The sequence below is a fragment of the Schistosoma mansoni genome, chromosome 2, assembly GCF_000237925.1.
Source record: "Schistosoma mansoni strain Puerto Rico chromosome 2, complete genome".
In the NCBI taxonomy this organism is placed as follows: domain Eukaryota; kingdom Metazoa; phylum Platyhelminthes; class Trematoda; order Strigeidida; family Schistosomatidae; genus Schistosoma; species Schistosoma mansoni.
In genome coordinates, this window is record NC_031496.1 from 28,184,278 (window position 1) to 28,204,750 (window position 20,473).

At 31.5% G+C, this 20,473-nt stretch overlaps 1 protein-coding gene across 1 annotated transcript in view; it reads left to right on the forward strand.

Moving 5' to 3' along the window:
* Window positions 1–20,473, forward strand: part of Smp_125490 (hypothetical protein) — a gene marked incomplete at both ends in the record, with an annotated part of 86,901 nt that overhangs the window by 17,253 nt on the left and 49,175 nt on the right. Inside the window, 2 exons of the mRNA XM_018796289.1 lie at window positions 11,642–11,748; window positions 13,251–13,571. Coding sequence (XP_018650516.1) covers window positions 11,642–11,748; window positions 13,251–13,571 — 428 coding nt within the window. The remainder of the gene's footprint in view (window positions 1–11,641; window positions 11,749–13,250; window positions 13,572–20,473) is intronic.

Consider the following 20,473-nt stretch of genomic DNA (forward strand, 5'->3'; position numbering starts at 1 on the left):
AGAACTATTTAATCATTCATAAAATGAAGTGTAATATGAACTATTCTTTTTACCGATATACATATATAATTGGCAGACAAAATGACTCTTTATAAAATGGAAAAGTGTTAGTCTTGTAAATTGATGAAGCTGTTTGGTGATAAGTTTATAAAATTTTTACTGTAGACTGTCATTGCGTACATAGTTGAAAGTTAGACACTAACACCGTTGAATACCGGTCCAAGGGTCTACTACTGGTTAAGCGTTCGTTCACCAGACTAAAGGTCCTGAGTTCGAATCCCGCCTTCGGGATCGTTGAGGAATCCCATACTAGGACGAAACGGGCATCCTGTGCATTCAGGTTTTTATTGTTGGTCTAACATCAATCGATTCATGATCTGAAGTAAAAGCTTAACGATCTTCACAACCACCATACTGATAAATACAAACTTGTTTAAATTAAAAAAAAATGATGATCTGTCAAAAATCGAATGAAAATATACCATTTCGATTAAAACAATCGAAATATATATTTGACACAAACCTGACTGAATAATACTTTTTTCAAAATCTCAACCATTTTATCGCCTAATGTCAAGTTTTAACAGAAACCATTGTTGTTCTTTTTTCGTATTAACGACCAAAAAAATGATTATTTTAATTTTATTTTCGGTCTCGTTTATTTAACCACTAGTTAACATATTTCTGATCTGGAGTTCAGTTACCAGATTGATTAACAAAAAGAGGTTAAACTTAATTACTACGAAAGAGCTTTTTGTAAAAAAATCTTCTAAAGAGAGGTCATACTTTCTAGTTTGTTATTATAACATATTAGTTGAATCTTTAAAGCATAATCTCAACTATACTTTTCTAATTTTTATTCACATTATGACTTTTGTTATTGCTAGATTATCCGTTATCATTTTAGACTACTAATTTCATTGTGTTCCAAGATCACTATATATTACAGTGCAAACTGAGTTATTATATTACAATTTTAGAATTCGGTTTGGAATATGAAGCTACCTGAATGTCCAGTCTTCACTATTATACATTGACGTAAAGGTTATTACCACTGAAGTATTATCATGTATTCGTTACTGTTCTGTCCCATATTTAATCAAAATTTTGTGTTTTAGAATCTTCTTAATCGTTCGTAAACAGCAATTAAGGTAGGCTTAGCCGGAAACTCAATTGTTTGATCGTCATTTAACAACAGTATTTAGTTTCTAGTATATGAATTAATAAAAAATAGTAAAGTACAAGTTACATATGTCATCAATGCCCTTTACTAATATATATATATATATATATATATATATATATATATATATATATATAACTGAGTGGAAAGACGGTATCAAATAGATGACGAGGAATCAGTTTAACAATATAATAATCAGTTAATTGCATAACATCAAAAAAAAATAAAAACTCGAAAATAAAATTTTGTAACTAGTTAAGCATTACAAATAGTTACATAAGTGTAACAACATGAAGTAAAATCAGTCGTAAATATTACTTACTTACTTACACCTGTTACCCCTCGTGGAGGAGCATAGGCCGTACACCAGCATTCACCATCCAACCCTGTCCCAAGCAATCCTTTCCAGTTCTTTACAGTTAACATTCATTCTTTTCATATCTGCTTCTATTTCCCGACGTAATGTGTTCTTTGGCCTTCCTCTTTTCCGATTCTCTTCCGGATTCCAAGTTAGGGATTGTACCGTGATGCTGTTTGGTGATTTCATTAATTTATGTCCGATCTACTTCCAACGTCTTTTCCTAATTTCCTTTTCAGCTGGAAGCTGGTCTGTTCTCTCACAGTATGTTGTTGTCGATGATATCCAACCAACGGACATTCAGTGTTTGTTTATAAATACATGTATATTCTTGATGGTAGTCGTAGTAGTTCTCCGCGTTTCAGCTCCGTACAGTAAAACTGTCTTGAGGTTCGTATTGAAGATTCTCACTTTGATATTGACTGACAGTTGTTTTGAGTCCCATATGTTCTTCAATAGTAGTAATGCGGTCCTTGCTTTGTAAATCCCCGCCTTTACATCTGTATCCGATCCTCCTTGTTCATCAATGATGCTATCGAGATAAGTGAATGTTTCCACCTGTTCCAGAGCTTCTTCATCTAGTGTGATTGGTTTGGCTTGACTCGGATGAAAGCCGAGTCATAAATATGTGATTTGTTATTTATAAAATTAATGGTAAATAATAATTAAGACAAGTTTACTGGAAGTGAACGAACAGAACTTATAGCAACCATCCTACAATCAATCTCGATTATGGTTTATTTTGGTTAGGCCTTTTTATTATTAACTTACTTAACAGACATCGTCATTTGGATAATAAGAATTTGGATATTATTTGTACTGTTATGATCACTAGAGGACATAACCCTCTAGCCAAAATGTTGATTGCTTACGTATCATTCGATGACTCATACTCCTCCCCATATATGTATGGACGCAAATTCTATTATCAGCTTTTGTTTTGTTTTGCTGTGCCGTTATTAAATTTGACTATAAATTGTCAATGTAATTGCTTGCGCTCGCTGCTCTCTAGTTATTATAATAATTTAGTTTAATAGTGTTAGAATAATGAAACAGATTGAACTTTACAACTCAATAGTTTCTAACTGATATTTAAAAAAAAGTAAATCTTTTATACAGCGTTAATAGTGACATATACGAAATTATAGGGTGAATGTTATCCCATGCTAAAATGTAATTGAATTAATAATCAATAAAATAATACAATATTGTACAATAGATTATTGATTTTATTTTACTGTAAATAACTAAATAATAAATAAATAAAAGAAATTTATTCACTAAAATTATTTAGAATGATTTTATCAAAAAAGGGTTTTTTTTCGGAGATTTTAGTAATTTTATAGTTGAAATCATGTGTCAATTGAAGCTAGACCACCATAGAAAACCTGGAAGCACTGGACGGCCATTTCATCCGGTTGTAGGACTCTAGATTCAAACAAACAATACTAAATGAATTTAAACTTCAACCCATTGCACAAGCAAGTGGCTATCAGGACTCAGTAGCTAAGAGGATAACGCGATGGCGTTTGAAGCGAGGGTACTGAGTTCGAGTCCCATAGTGAACATCAACTCTGAGATGCAGGTACATCCAGCTGACGAGTCCCAAATAAAACGAAGCGCGCGTCAAACTGGATTCCACTGCTAGCCACTATCCATCTCTGCTTATCATGCTTGTAAATTAAGGCTATATCGAGGCAATATGCACAGTATGCACATATGCCAATTAGAGATTGACCAGTTGCAGTCCTAACACATCGATGGGAAGATTCAAAACAAACTATACTAAATGAATTTAATCATTATAAATAATTTTAGTGAATAAATTTCTTTTATTTGTTAATAATCTTGAATTGATTTTTTTTTTGTATTTTAAAAATTAAAAATGTACTTTTAATATAAATTATTTATTGATTTTTTATCCGTTATTAATTTCTATTCATAAAAAATTATTATTACCTGATTAAAATTGATTATGAAAAATGAAAAAAAATTTTTTTTTCATTTTAATAATCAAAAATTTCATTTGTTTTCCTTTCTAAAAAAAAATTTAAAAAAATAATAGAGAACGTTTTGTATTTTATATGTGAATATAAGAAATTTATGATTATGTAATAGTTGTATATATAGATGTGTTGAGATGGTAAATTATTCAGAGACAAAAAAAAAATCATTATAATGTTAATATGAATAAAGTTTTATTTTTTTCACTTTAATGATTTTGAACCGGAAAGAAAATTGATTAATTGTTAGTGTTATTAAATTAATTAATAGTAGTTGAGTAACAAAATGGATTGAACAACTTTCACTTCACTTGTTTACAAGTTCAAATGAAATAATTTGACGACAGCACCAAGTACACAAGTCACTTGATTTGTGTGTGAGCTGCAATACTGCCCGAGTGCCCAGAGTGAAGTAGGTGGTTTTCTTGGGCAGTCACACCTCAAGCCTTATATCTAGATGTCTATTCCACAAGGCAGTGAAGCAACGTCAGGAGATGCAGTCCAATGGTAGCCAGTGACAAGTAAATGGTTCATATGACAATCGTTCCTTTAAGATACTGGAGCCCATATAGCTTTCGATCTGCACTAAGAAGGTCTTGACACACATGACATTGATCACCAACCAGTGATCAATCAATTGTGAGAGCTGACTCTCCCCACCCTCGGACGTACCACGGCGTTTCTGGGCATGTATATACTTAACAACTAAGAAGGTCATAATCTGTAAAATGTCTGTTATATCTTATATATCATGAGATGATATGAACTTTCTTCATTCCGGTGTTCTTTATTCTTGTTTATTCTAATTCTTTAACTAGAATGAAATTAATGTTTATTATTTTGACACTTTTTTTACTTAATTTGAAAATAATTTTCATCTAAAACAACTGAAAACTATTTGTCTTACAATTAAAACACTTTCCTTCATGATCTGATAAATGAGATGGAATTATTACATCATAGTATTAAGTAGATAACGATAGATTGTGATTTATTTCACTGAAAGTAAAATATTGTAAATAGGATCAAAATAAAAAAATAACTGAATAATGATCTCAATGGCATTGAAAAAGGAAAACAAGGAATACAGTTTAAAACCTTAAAAAAAATGAAGTCAAGGAAACAAAAGTATATTTTTACATTTTAGAATTAATTTACATATATGCTATTACTAATATTTTCAAACCATCTCAAGATTATTAACTTAGATATTATCATTACGTCACAAATTTCATCAATAAAGACTGTATTTTACAAAAATGACTTCAATAACTGATATAAATTGTTAGTTCATTCATTATTAAGCTCTTCTCAATCGACTCCTATGAGAAGTACTATATTAAGTCAAGGTTACTGCTAGCTAATAATTCGTAAAATGTGTTTCAGTTCCCTGAATTTTATTTTATACACTTATCCAATGATTTGTTATCTCTAATCACCTCGAACAACTTAAAATAATAAAAAAAAATTTCAAAACAAAAACTCATCAGCACCAATAACCAATAGTTGTTCAGTGAAACATTTATAAACGAAATAATAAATTCATAAACTATTATTATGTAGTTGAGATCATGAGTTAATTGAAGCTAGACCACCATGGAAAACCTGGAATCACTGGACGGCTGTTTCGTCCTATTGTGGGACTTCTCACCAGTGTGCATCCACGATCCCGCCTCTCGAGATTAAACTATTAGTCATTACCTCCACAATCTTTCTAGATAACAATCTAGAGACTCTAGAGATGGTTATATGTTATCTTGATATATCTCAATGTGTATTGTTTAATACACTGGTAGTATTTATTCATTTAGTGAATATAAATTGGTATTATTACTAATTGAATGTTGTATACAATTTTGTCATTTGATTAGAAAGTATTTATTTAGAATCAAAACTTTCTACACATTACCTTTTACGTATAATGAACTGATGAGGAAAATGTGATTATACCATGTTGAATTCAGCAATGAAGTGTTCTCGTTTTTACTTAATATAAACGTCAGACATATAATAATGAATAAAATAGAAATGGACTTTAAACAAGAAACAAAAAGTTGTATAAAAGGCCTAGATTAATGATATTCGATTAATGAATAAATGAAATGCGTATAAATTCATAAACAAAACATTAGGACAGAGTTATTACTACAAATTTGGATATAGATTCTCACTTGTTTAACATATTCAAATAACTATGTAGACATTAACCAATAATTGAAGGCTCATTCATTTCACTATATAAATCTATTTAACCATGTTATAATCGATAAAAGTGAGTATTATTATTTATATGGTAGGGAAGATTTGTAGTTCAAGTGAATGATTTTAAATAGAGTTTTGTTCTTTGAGCTGAATAATTTAGTCGTGGAGCTTTTTATCATCCTTCTGAACGTTATCATCAGCATAAACTTCAGGTAGAAGTGTCTTCCAAAAACAAAAAAATTTATTCACAATTCTATGTAAATATTTAATAATTAATGTAAATAAATCATAAAATCTATTAAAAATAAAAAAAAAGAAAATTTAAAAAGAAAAAACAACAAAAAAAAGGAGAAAGGATTATTTACAAGGAAAACAGGATAGATTGTTATTGATTTATGTAAATAAATAATCACGCAAATGATCATTGATGTTTGTTTTTTTTCTGTTTTTTCTTTTTTATGTTTGACTAAATTTGTTAATGATGAAAATTGGTAAATAGTTAAAGAATGAAATAGGTAAACGAAATTTATGAATCATATTTTAGGTATGGAATTAAATAATTGAGATTGTCTTTTCTTTTTTTCGAATTAACATTTAAGTGATAAAGGATTTTATCTGTTACTATGGTTATAAACAATTACTGATTATCAGAAGGGAGTTTGGTACAGATTGTACTAATTTAATAGTTGATTTAATCAGTTAATTAAGGCTAAACCACCATGGAAAACCCTGAAGCACTAAATGGTTGTTTCGTCCTAGTATGATATTCCTCAGCAGAGAACATTCACGATCTCACACTAAAGGAATTAGAACACTGGGCCTTAGTCTCGCAGATGAACGCTTAACCTATAAATCACTGAGCTGACATCTAATGGTGTTCATATTTTACTTTAACCAATCCACGATATTGCGCCACTGTTGTCTTCATTGTGTAACTGCCTCTAGAACAGACCTGGTTTAACTCTATTTGTCACGGTTTCTCATTAGAACTCCAGAAATTACCTCATGAAGCCAGTCGCTAGTGAGCACATGATGATTATCATCAGAAAGGGGTTTTGAACCTGGGTTTGAGTGCCACGAACGATATTGCGAATCCGCACTGTCGAGGACTCCTGTACTGCGATGAAAAAGCCGTCCAGTGCTTCCAGGTTTTCCATGATGGTATAGCTTTAATCGACACGGGAATTCAACTATTAACTTATTTATTTATTGAAACATTATTGATTACAAGTTTATAATTGGATAACTAAAATATCAAACAAAAATGTAGTCTCATATTAGTTTATGAACCTTTGGTTTTTAAGGTGAATGTTTAAAAATTAGAATATATCTTTACAGTTTTTAAGTTCTTTATACTACTGGGCTTAACTCACGATCATAGAAACATTTAACAATGTGAAATCAATGTTAATCTATAAGTTCCATATGAGCTATGTTTAATCTTGAGGAGAACGATTGAAGAATTATGGTTAACGGTTAGCCTAAATTAACTCCATTTAAAAACGAACAAGGTTTGTTTTGATATAATTCAACGAATAGGAACTTGAATAGACCAGACGTCTGTCACACAACCACACTTTGATGTTAATCATCTGAAAGCTCATTAAGAAGATAGGGCATTTAGAGTAACTTGATATGCTATTCAGAAGTTAATATTGATAAAGAACAACCCTGTTTGTACAACAACATGGGGGTGACATTGTGCTACATTAGAAAGGTCGTAAATATTATAACTAAAAACGTTTAGGTCATTTATGTTTACGATGCATTAAAACAAGGTGATTGTAGTTTTTTGATTTGTATTTTGTTCAACAACAAAATAGTAGTAGTGATCGTGACATATTACAGGATTATGAGTTAATTAGTAGGAATTAGATTATTTTATATTATATTTATTTAATAGTTGAATTCATGTTTCAATTAAAGCTAAATCACCATAGAAAACCTGAAAGCACTGGATGTCTGTTTCGTCCTACAATGGGACTCCTCAACAGGACGCATCCACAAAACCCCCTTCTGATTATATTTATTTATATGGGTGAAAACAGACACAACTTCTGGTTGAATTTAATGCATTTAATAATCCGTTGATAATTAATGAAATAAACAGTTCGCTTTAAACAACAACGCGTTATCCACTCAGTCCTAAATAAGATGAAACACGCGTCCTGGATTCTGCTGACAGCTATCATACATCATAATATTTGTTATTATTTGTTTTGTTTTTTTCTCCCGTTTTTTTCTACTTTTCGTACACAAGAATAAAGTCATAATCATAAAATAATTAAGTATATAAAGAATAGTTAGATGAGAAGTAAACAACTAAACAAAACAGATATGTAATGAGGAGAAGAAGAGAAAGAAGGGGAACAATAATCAATTTGTTTCGTTACTCATTATTATTATTATTATTTATCATTTCAGGGGTGTTATTTGTTTGAATGTTGTTCTTATTTCCCATAATTATATTTCCCTTTTTTTGATTTAAGGATTAATTGGGTATTGATAGGAACATGTTAATATTGCTTTGTTTACATATATGTGAAAGATTTAATTACATTTGTTACAAAGCAGGTAAAGTATAAGTATATATATATATAGCATGTTTTAAAATTATAAAGCATACCTAATTAAATGACAATATTTGCCTGTTGTTGATTAGCATTGAAGTAACATTAGTTTATGATTATCCTGTGTAAGATAGATATAGTAAAGTTTAAAGTGTGAATTATTGGATTTTGGGTCAATGGTTCAGAAGTATTATAGTTGTAATGAAAACAAGAAGGTTTTAAAGTTGATCAAAAGAGGATTGTATATTCATTGCTGTGACGTTTGAAACTAGAGTGAAATAGATGTACAACATTTCATGGGTTCAAATAGTTCCATTGGGTTTATCATCAGCTTGGAAATACAGATTACAAAAGGTTTATTTCCGTTCCGTTCATTCTTAATATGTCAATCATTATTATCAAAATGGAGTTTCGTGGATATTGGTTGAATTCATGAATTCAACCATTAAAAATTACCACACAATAACTACAAAACCGCATTCTGATAATAATCATCATGTGCTCACTAGTGACTGGCTTCAAAGGGTAATTCCTGGGGTTCTCGTGAGAAGCAGTGACTAGTGGAGTCTAGCCAGGTCTGTTGTGAGATAGTAACTCACTGAGGACAAAATTGTGGATGGTGGCTCAATATCGTGGATTGGTTGAAGTTAGATATTAACACTATTGGATTCCGATTCAGTGGTCTACAGGTTAAGCGTTCGTCTGCGAGTCTAAGGTCCTGTGTTCGAGTCTTTTTTGTGCGAGATCGTGGGTGTTCTCTGCCGAGGAATATCTTACTAGGACGGAACGGCCATCCAGTACTTCCAGGTTTTCATTAATGGTTTAGCTTTAATCGACTCATGGATCCAAATATAAATAATTCACTACTATCTTTTTAAAGCCGTTTATTTCTCTATTTCCTTTATCTCAAGTATCATTTTATTTTGATGCCACACACAAATAGAAATGATATCTATTTTTAACTGAATTAGGCAACCAGAAGACATCAATCTAGCGGGTGTTACAAGTTAATTTATTTTCATATTCAATAAAATCTGATTTTTCAAATAATTGTCTTACGACCAGTGATAAACTGGATCTGCTCTCGATGCTTCAAACATTTAGGTAACATATAAAAACTGACCCGAACGACCGAGAAAAACGTTTTATGACTTCATAAATAATATGAATAGTTTGTAGAGTGTTTTTGACAGGTCGTGAAAATATCAACCTCAAGCGATATTTTACCTTTCATACTTTTGAACTGCAATAAACTGAATGCAAATGTTTAATTAATTTGATATTCTGATAATCCTATTCCCTTATCTATGTTCCTTTTGTACAATTGATAAATCTGCTGTCGTTTTCAACCCATACCTTTTAGAATCCAATTTCACCTAATGTTTTGTAAAAGCTTGATTTATCAAGAAATTTTCTAAAGTTTTGAATACATTCTGTTGTATAAATGACATTTAGACTAGTGTAGGGGATGGTTGGAAGAAATTTAGGGGCGGCCAAACCAAAACGTGGCATCAGTGCTTGAAGTCACTAACTTCTAGTCTGAGCCCTGTTAGCAGATGCAAACTACTTGGTTGGGGTCCGCGTGACTATCGTAACGAACGGTTGGAGACTCTGTGTGACATGGCTAGGAATCGATCACAATGGTGTAGGTGTATACACTCTTTGTCTTTATTTAAACTGTGAGATTAAAATGGCTTCCTATCTGTCTTTCTTCTTGTTCTATGTTCTTATGTACAACCTTTCTTCGATATATTACCACCACTAAATTAACTACTTCTATGAATCCGGTGTTCAACTTGTTGTGCTAACGAGGTATGGCAACTTGGACCGATGCTTATATGTGCCTGGTCCTAGGTTGTAGCTGACTGACTGACTGATAAATGACATTTGTAATCGTAGGAACAATTATCTTACATAGTTCATATTTGTAATACTTGGTTAATTTTGACATCCTTGATATTAATTTGATTCGTATAATGTATTTCACTTTTTAGGCATTGTTCTTTGCTGTTTTATGAACAATCAAGTAGATTCAGTGCTATTCTGTAATCTCCCATGGAATAATAAACTTTTCGAATTTTACCACTCAAACCATATCATTTTCGAAGTAGAATCGATAACAGTAGTTTGAAAATACTAAAATTTGTTATATGTTCTGAGTGTCACTTTGTATGTACCAGACATGACAATACTTCGTTGAAAATTGGTTGCCCTTTTTTTTAGTGGATTAAATCTTTAAAATTTTGATTATTAATAAATGGTTGAATTACATTGCTTGGAGAAGCTGTTACTAAGTCGTCCAAACATTTGTCAATCAACCATTTAGATTTGAATCAATATTCAAGTACTCTAATTTAAACAGACCACGCTTGAAATGTATGTTGCTGGAACGAGACAAAAAACTCTAAATGGTAAATAAATTAGATTGATAATTAGTTTTACTCAATGCCAATTAACATTGATTGTAGTCATGACAGGTCAAATTTACTTCGATACGACAATGAAAACTCCTTAATTAGACTATCTAGCTCAGAGGACTAAACAACGTCAAAAAACATCCAATTCATCTTCAAATCTTATCTATCACTTCATGTCATTTATAAACAATTTAGAGTTTCATTTTTGTTTTCTTTAAAAAATACCTATGAACAGGTGAACTTAAAAGTTTGTAGCGTCGGTTACTATGTTAAGCCCACATAATTTATTGTAGCTTCTGGACAGGCCAATTTATTTATCCTTCTTGAGTCACGTTTTGATCTTGGTAATTATTCACTTATCAACCTTGACTGTTTTTATATGAGCGTGTCTGATTGCGTATATCTTATCCTACCCATCACATGTTTGTAGCTTATTTTTGTGTGACTATAAATATTGATTAACGCTTGAATAAACGGAGTTGGCTCACACACCATCTCCACTGTGCATCGTTTCGCTTCACTCTCTTCTTGTCGCTTCATTTCTTCGTTCGTTTGTCTGGATCAATGATTGCACATAATATGCGTATTCGAAATTCATTCTCATATTTGACGTATACTAACGCGATTTAAGTCTATAATAATATACGATAATAGTCAGGATGTATATTATGACAGTAATCATTCATACGATCGACTTGGAGTCAGATCTTGGGCCACTAAATGACTAAAACCTATGCAATCAAGTTAGTGTGTTATAAATAGATAACATCAAACACCGCCTAGATGAACGTTTTTCAGAATCACTGTAATCAATCTTAACAATAAAACATTCAATTTTGATGATTAATTATAAATATCGATATATATATGTATTCTTTTTTCTTGTCAATTGTTTCCATTCATTATAGACACTGTTCTAATTAATGTACAATTAAATTTACGTGTACCATTATTCTTTTCTGCATGGATTGAACGTTCTCATACTCCTGGTTTAATGGATTCACTTATACCAATGGTAAGTAGTTTTATTTGGTCTAGTATATAACTTATAATATTTCCTGATTTCATTAAGAATCATATACACTAACCACTTTACTAGGTCATGTGATAAACTGAGTTTATATATAAGAAACTATTGAATTTTCATTTCAAGACTATTAAGGAATGATAAGTAATCGTTGACTCCTTTCTACTGTTTCCTTTTTTTTTCCACTCTCTGAACATTCATTTAAGGTAAAAAGAAAAACATCATTTGAATGAATGACATTTAACTTGCTTCCAAAATGGTGAATGACGTAGTGAACGTTTACAGATTTCATTTTATGTCTTGAAATTTATGACAAGTATCTCCTTTCTTTTCTTTTATCTCTTTCTTTCTCACTTTATCTAAAGGAAATTATTGAGTACACCCAAAATAGTACAACTGAATTAGATTTATTCTATATGGTACAATTATTGCTAACTGTCTTTATCAATGACTAAATCTTTTACATTCTATCCATTAAAATATCTAGTAGGTATTACTGACAGAAATGAATGAATATATTATGCTCTGAAAAATTTCATTCTTTCATATTATTAATAATGATAATATATTCTGCGAGTTGATAGATAGGAATGCATAACAGTTGGTGATTGTCGGTAGAAAGTCTGTAATAAAAAGTTTCGTGGTATTTGAAACTGTATTTTGTAAATCATTTTAGTTAACATAAATGATTCCTTGATCACATGACAGGTCGAAAGATTCTTGCATATATAACCCGAGTGATAAAATTAACAGAATGGGGTTGTGGAGATTACTAACTTTTTGAATGAGATCATGATCTAGAGGTCTAGAGGTTAAGTGTTCTCACGCGAGACCGAAGGTCCTGGATTCGTATCCCGCGTTCGGAATCGTGGATGTGTGCTGCTGAAGAATACCATACTAAGACGAAACGGCTGTCTAGTTCTTCCAGGTTGTCAACGGTGGTCTAACATCAATCGATTCATGATCTCAATCACAAACTTAATAAAATTAGCTGAAAATTCTTAATTTAACTTAAAAATTGCGCTCTGCTCCTAAAATAAGAATCAGTTTAATATCTGAAAACTTAACTAATCGTGGAAATTTTTTTCATTTTTATGAAGTTGGGGTTTTAAAACGCCTACCATAATTTACTTTCACCTAACAATAAATAATAGACTGTATTTGAATTTACAAAAAGCATAAATTGTTGATATAAAGCTATATAAATAATATAATTCCATGAAACTATCTCTACCTACAATTAAGAATAGATCTTGTCAAGTATGTGGAAACATACGCCTGGCTTTGTTGTTTCTCTTCACAATAATATCTTTTTATACTGTTTACTTAATTTCTGAAAATCACGATTACGTAATCGAATATTTTTTTGTAAAATTTTTTCATCAGTTTCTTTTAATCATCCCGTTCACTTCATCAGTAATAGATCATATCGTGTTATTTACTTAAAGAGCTTATTTCATGTTTCTATTTACCATTATTATTATTATTAGTTGGATAATTGTGAACAACCAGAGTTACCAACCTATGAAGAATTGAAAGATTATGTTACAGATAAATCAAAATATTTTGTAACTTCCTCATCGTCAAAATTATTCAATACATCACCTCTAGATTACTCAGCATCATCATCATCTTCGTCAACACCGTTTCTATGGAATCGTGTTCATGAATTACGTTACTACATTCATCATCTTGGTCAATTAGCGTGGAAAGCAAGATATTCAAGTATTGCAGACCAGCATTTTTCAGATGGATCATCTAAATACTTAAATTTTTCTGGAGTTCTACCTGTTTTGTATAAACTTCAAAAGGTATGTATTTGAAGGGTTTCTACAAATGTTTTATCTTGTGTTTTAAAGAATAATGTAAAATTATGTTCAAGAATTTGACTTGGATTCAATAGTCAAATTAGCTAGTTATCTTCTATTCCCGTTTATATGACAGTAAGTTAGCGAAAGCACTGAATTTAAATGGAACTACATGCTTTGGGAAAAATGGATTGATAAAGTTAGTGTTCTGTATCATTCATAGAAAAATAAATAGTGAAATGTTTCTTTTATCAATATGGGTTTGTGGAGATTGTTAACTTTCTGATTAGGTTCATGGATCGACTGATGTTAGACCATCATTGAAAATCTGGAAGCGATGGACGTCCGTTTCTTCCCAGTATGAGACTCCCCAGCAGTCCGCATTCACGATCCCTCACAGGAGATTGGAACCCAGGATCTACGGTCTCGTAAGAGAACGCTTGACCTATAGACCACTGAGCCGAAATCCAATGTTGTTAATATCTATCATCGATCCATGAATGTTTCTTCGATAAGGTGTAAATAGTTTCGCCAAAACTGTATCGTTCCGGATTGTTTTAGATGGGGACGATCATATTTTTATATGTGTATATTTCTACCCATAAAACAAAGAGAATGAATTATCTTTGCAGTAACCTACAAGTAATAGCACATGTATGTTTTGTTAATATATCTATTTTAAATTGGATATATTCTGTGCCAACTAACTATTCTGAATTATAGTCTTTTAAATAGTTGTGTTAATTATTATCACTTTGATTAAATTCATCGTTTATGCATAGGATTACCATAGATTCATCGTTAAATGAATTTACACTGATTAATGACATTAATTTTCATTTGTAACCTATTTAAGATTAAAGAAAGAAATAGTTAGGCATCGAAATCTCCTATTCTTATGCCATACGGTCAGAGGTGATTGAAATCAACATATGATCAATAATTTGTTGTAAACCTATAACTAATCAATAAGGAAGTCATCTCAATTCAGTTGTTTGTCTTATTATGTATGAAGTGACGTTTTTTTTCCAAAGTATAGCCTATAACTAATGAACGAACTTGAAATGAATAGATTTGAGAACAGTTTGTGTCAGGACTTGTTTAAATACTTTACATCTTTTGTAAAAAATTCTGCATCAGAATCTCATAAGAATATCAATTTTCCGTATGTTACATTCTCCTAGAATGATGTGTTATTTACCAATCGGTTATCCTATATAATCCATATGCTCTAAGGTTGTCTGTAATTCATAAATAATCTTTGAAAAGAAAATCATCGTATTTTAAAATTGGACAAAACTATAATTATTACCTAGGACATTTTAAATATATTCTGGTGACATACATTTTATGTGTAAGTTTATTGCTTAACCATAGAAAAAAGACTTTGCTGAACTGTTATTTTGCATTTTGACAACTATACAATGAGGACTAAGTTCAACAATACGTATCCATGAATAGTTATTATTCAGCTTTATTCGTTATATCAGTTTAGGATGATTGATTGCAACCTATAAAACCCACAAAATTTCAATCATTATAACGATCCTAGTAATTAAAAGAAATACTAATTACTTATGGTGTTACATTCTCTATACATTCCACCAACATCACTCATTTGTTTTTCATACATTTTATGACGTACTCTGTAGTGTACACATAAACCAAATATTTATTTTTAAAAAAAACTTGAAAACAGTGGTTTTTCTTGTTTCACACTAAAATAAACACTATACTTTCTATGTCTGTCGACATAAGTAGTATATAACACCGGTCAGAAATGGAAAACCTGGCAACAGAAGACTATGAAGGTTGACTTAAAGAGAATAAGAACAGAATTAGAGAGGAATTATGAATCGAAAGAATCATACAGAATGTGAAAGGTAGATAATGGAAATTGGCAAATCAAATATATAATATATGGTTATCATATTTTACCGAGATATTCTGTAATTTTGTATTAAAATACATTTGGTTGTTTACACTTATACTTTCGTTCATTACAAAACAAGTTAATGACACACTTCTCTTGTTAAACTAAGATCAGTTAGTCATTCTATTGACCAATTTCATTAAAACTTCAGTTCGACTGACTCCTACTAACAAACAAATTTTTAATTATAAATTAGCCTTACGGAAATTCAAAATCTTTCGATATATTCAAAAATAGTTTGTTCTCACCTTAAACCTACCCTGGTAATATAAGTTTATTATCTAGAGTGATTAGGTTTCAAATTGTTTTCACATTATCTTTTTTCAGAAGGGGTTTTGTGGAGATTTCAGTATTTTCCATGGTTGAAATCATGAGTCAATTGAAGCTAGACCACCATCGAAAACCTGGAAGCACTGGACGACCGATTCGTCCCATTGTGGGACTCCTCAGCAGTGCGCATCCACCATCCCGCCTCATGGCATTCGAACCCAGGATCTATCAGTCTCGCGCCAGAGCGCTTAACTGAAATCTCCACAAAACCCCGCTTCTGATAATAATCATATGCTCACTAATGACTGGCTCCATGAGGTATTTCCTGGAGTTCTAGTGAGAAGCAGTGACCAGTGGAGTTCAACCAAGTCTGTTGTGAGATATCAACTCACTGAAGACAATGGTGAACGGTTGATCACTTTCGTGGATTAGTCGAAGCTAGACATTAACACCTCCAGATGCCGTTTCAGTGGTCTAGTGGTTGAGTGCTCGTGCGCGAAACTGATAGGTCCTGGGTTGTAATCTCGCGAGGCGGAATCGTGGATGCGCACTGCTGAGCAGCCCCACAATAGGACGAAACGACTATATAGTGCTTCCAGGTTTTCCATGGTGGTCCAGCTTTAATTGACTCACGATTTCAACTATGGAAGACTATTTTTATTATCCTTGTCTCCCCCGACCCTCTATTTCTAGTCTAGTTGACCATTTATTTTTATATATAAATGATCTTAACAGGTATATGTATGATCAGATTGTTCAAAACGCATTGCGCTAATATATCACTACATTGTTCTTATAATTTTCGTCTCCTTATTACACTATGGTACTTATAAATTATATTTATTTCTAACTAAAGTCTTATCAATTTAAAATAAGCCGCCAAATCAACTTTGGCTTGTTTTCCATTTTTGAAATTCTTTTAAAGCTTTCTCATATGTACATATCATTGTAATCAATTTCAGTTTTGGTTCACTTCTTTCTCTCTGGATTCAATCCAAGTTTTTTTCTTGGCAAAAAAGGAGCAAATAAACTATATCAAATTAAAAATTTAAAAAAATATAAAATGAAAACTATTCAATGTTCAATATATCAATCATATTTTGTTTCAAATATAAAAACAAATCAAATATGGACACTTTTTTTTGTCAATGGAACACAGAAACAAAAAAACATGATTGATAAGTAACTAAGTAACCAATTGATTAAGGTTGTTATGTAATTTAAATTGATTAAGGGAAATGTATAAAGATTAATTAAAATCCAGTCAGAAAAAAATAACCATGTTTATAACAATCATAATACCGTTATATTTAAAGTAGATAATAGAAACTATTAAAATAATTCAAAGTGCATATTGCCTCGATATAGCCTTAATTCACAACCATTATAAGCAAAGATGGATAGTGGCTAACAGTGGAATCCAAGACGTGCTATTCGTCCTTGCTTATAATACTTGTGAATTGAGGCAATATCGAGGCAATACGCATAGTATGCATATATGCCAATAAGATACTGATCAATTGCAGCTCTAAACGTCGATCGGAAGATTTAAACAAACGATACTAAGTGAATTTAAACTTCACCCCATTGCACAAGTAAGTGGCTATCAGGACTCAGTAGCTGAGTGGCGATGGCGTTTGAAGCGAACGATAATGGGTTCGAGTCACAGAGTGAACATCAATTCTGAGATGCAGGTATATCCAGCTGACGAGTCCAAATAGGACGAAACGCGCATCGTGGATTACACTGCTAGACACTCCATCTTTGCTTATAAATATATAAATGATTTCAAATGATTAATTTGTTTAATTAAAAGAAACATTCTGTTGTCATGAGAAACTCAATATTAAAGTAACACTATAAATGAATTAATTTAAACTGGAATGATTCGTTTTTCATAATAAACAGGCTTTGAAAGTTAACATCACGAAATTACTTTGTTCAGTTAATGATTGATTATCCTGAAAAGTTGAACAGTTGTTTCTCGACAACCTTCTGTTGCATAGACCTATGAATTTACTTGGAATAGAATGCAATTCTTTAGGCTTTCATAGTCAAGGTTTAACCTCTGAACTATGGAGTCAATATCCAATGATTTACATTGTCTATTTTTAATCACATTATCATACACTGTGCTTCACATCCTACCTAGTTGAACTTCACTGGTCAAGTCTTCAATGATGTAACCTATAAAATTCAAAGATCTTTTAAAATGTTTGTTACTAAATTGGATTTTTGCTAAATACGTGATGTTTTAATAATGGTACATTAAAATCACTTGTGGGTAAATTATTCTGAGACTTATTGAATAAAATATTATTCTGATCAGAACTAGCCAAAATGATTCATTTAATCTTAAATATGTGTTAAAAAAAATGGTTCCACACTACTGCCGATGTACAAACATGCATACAGCAGTTATACAGAACACCTCGACGTTCAATATTGCTCCTGTTAATATTATATTTAAATAATAATTATCAACCATATATGATCAATTAGCGATAAATCCCAAAAAGAAGTGGAAAACATATTGGCTTCTCGTTTTTACTCATGAAAAATAAAATGTTATCTGCAACTGAATAAAGCACTACATTGGACAAAGTAGATGTCATTTACTTAGGTATATATTAACATAGACCATCAATTAGTAGACACTATATGATGACACTAATATCAGTGGATACAGATCATTATAAGTAAAATTTTGATCAAGAGAGGTTGAAATTCTGGATCAACAAAAACACAGAAATTTTAGGAAATTTCAAATCGACCCTCGAATACCGACTTATCAATACAAATCCAATTTATCAACTCATCTTATAAAGTGCAACTAAACATTCAGTCAGTAACTTGACCAAACCAAATAATCAACAAGAAAACAAGAGTACACAGTAGGGGAAACTTTACTCACTCATGAAATATCGGAGCTTCACTAGTTTGATGGTCCTGAGTTCGATTCCTGGATCAAGAGTTGCGGATGCACACTCCTCAGGAGTCCTGTACTAGGATAAAACGGCTGTCCAATGTTTCTAAATTTTTAATGTTGGTCTAACCTAAATCACTACGTAGTTGAAACTATGAAAATTCCGCAATTTCCATAAATCCCTCTGCTCTACTCACTTTGATCATATTCAGTTACTTCTTGTGGAATATAGTAGGGAGGCAAAAAACGCTTCAAATTTCTATCAAATAACATCTATGATCGTCGAGGTTCATTTAATCATTTAAAATCCGTTCAAAAAACATCTTTTTTGAAGATCAAACTATAAAGAAATGTTTGTGTATGAAAACGTGCTGTAACTAATAGTAACACAACTTATTTAAACAATTCATTATCAAATAAAAATGAATAAATAAACAAAATGGCAATATTCCTTCAATTTTGTAGAAAAAAAAGTATAAATTCAACTTTTGAAAGAAAATTCTCACAAACTCTTTCCTTCAAAAAAGTTTTTCCCGTTTTGTTTTGTTTTCTACAATTTTTTTCGTTTGTTTATTGTTAAAATAGTTTGTATGAAGTTGTACAAAACTGTAGGTCTTTGAAGAAACTACGGGTAGAAGCTCATGTTTTTGTTGTTGGGTTAATTAGCAATAACAACTTACATTTAAGTGAATAGTGAAAACGTAAAAGAAAAGAAAATTTAATGAATGGAAAGAAAGCTTGAATATTCAATCAACATGGACGACTGTTTATCCAAACAACCATATTTGACTCTATTTTCACACAATCTACACACACGCACCTACACCTAATTCCAACCTCACTATTTCATAGTACAAATGTATACACTTTTTCATAACCACCTTTTAACACACAAGGTAACACAGTGACTGGTCATACAAATTCACCATGACCAAGCATAACTTGACATATTCTGATCTATTATGATTTTGATTGTACTGAAAACATTCTGCGTTGTTTTCTATTTACTATTTAAACTCATGTTAATTTTATTTCGGTTATTTATCGAATCTGAAGAAGTGGCTTAAATGAAGTCACACACCATCAGAAATACAATTTTATACTTACTGGGATATCACGGGTTTTAAATTCACTCGGTAACGTTTGGTTAAATCTTCCCATTGATGTTTAGGACTGCAATTGATCAGTTTCATATTGGCCATATTGGCATACTGTGCGTATTGCCTCGATATAGCCTTAATTCACAAGTAATATAAGCAAAGATGGATATTGGCTAGCATCGGAATCCAGGACGCTCGTTTTGTCCTAACAATAGGAAGATAGAAGTATACAACACCAAGTGAATATAACTTCACCCCATTGCACAAATAAGTAGCTATCAGGACTCAGTAGCTGGGTGGATAACGCGATGGCGTTTGAAGTGAACGATACTGGGTTCGAGTCCCAGAGTAAACATCAGCTCTGAGATGCAAGTACATCGAGCTGAGGTGTCCCGAATAGGACGAAACGCGTGTCGTGGATTCCACTGCTAGCCACTATCCATCTTGATAATTTAAACAGTTCACATAATTCAACGGATAATAGATTAGAATTCCATGGAAATTTTTACATGTACTAAACTAATATGTCAAATAATACGATAGATAGTTAAAAAAATAATAATAATTTTGCATTGCACTTCAGTTCTAGACAAAATTTCTTTTCGAAACGATCGACGTCCTTGACTAGATATGAAAAGGCAATGTTGAAATGCAGTGGCAATGGAAAAGAATTCAA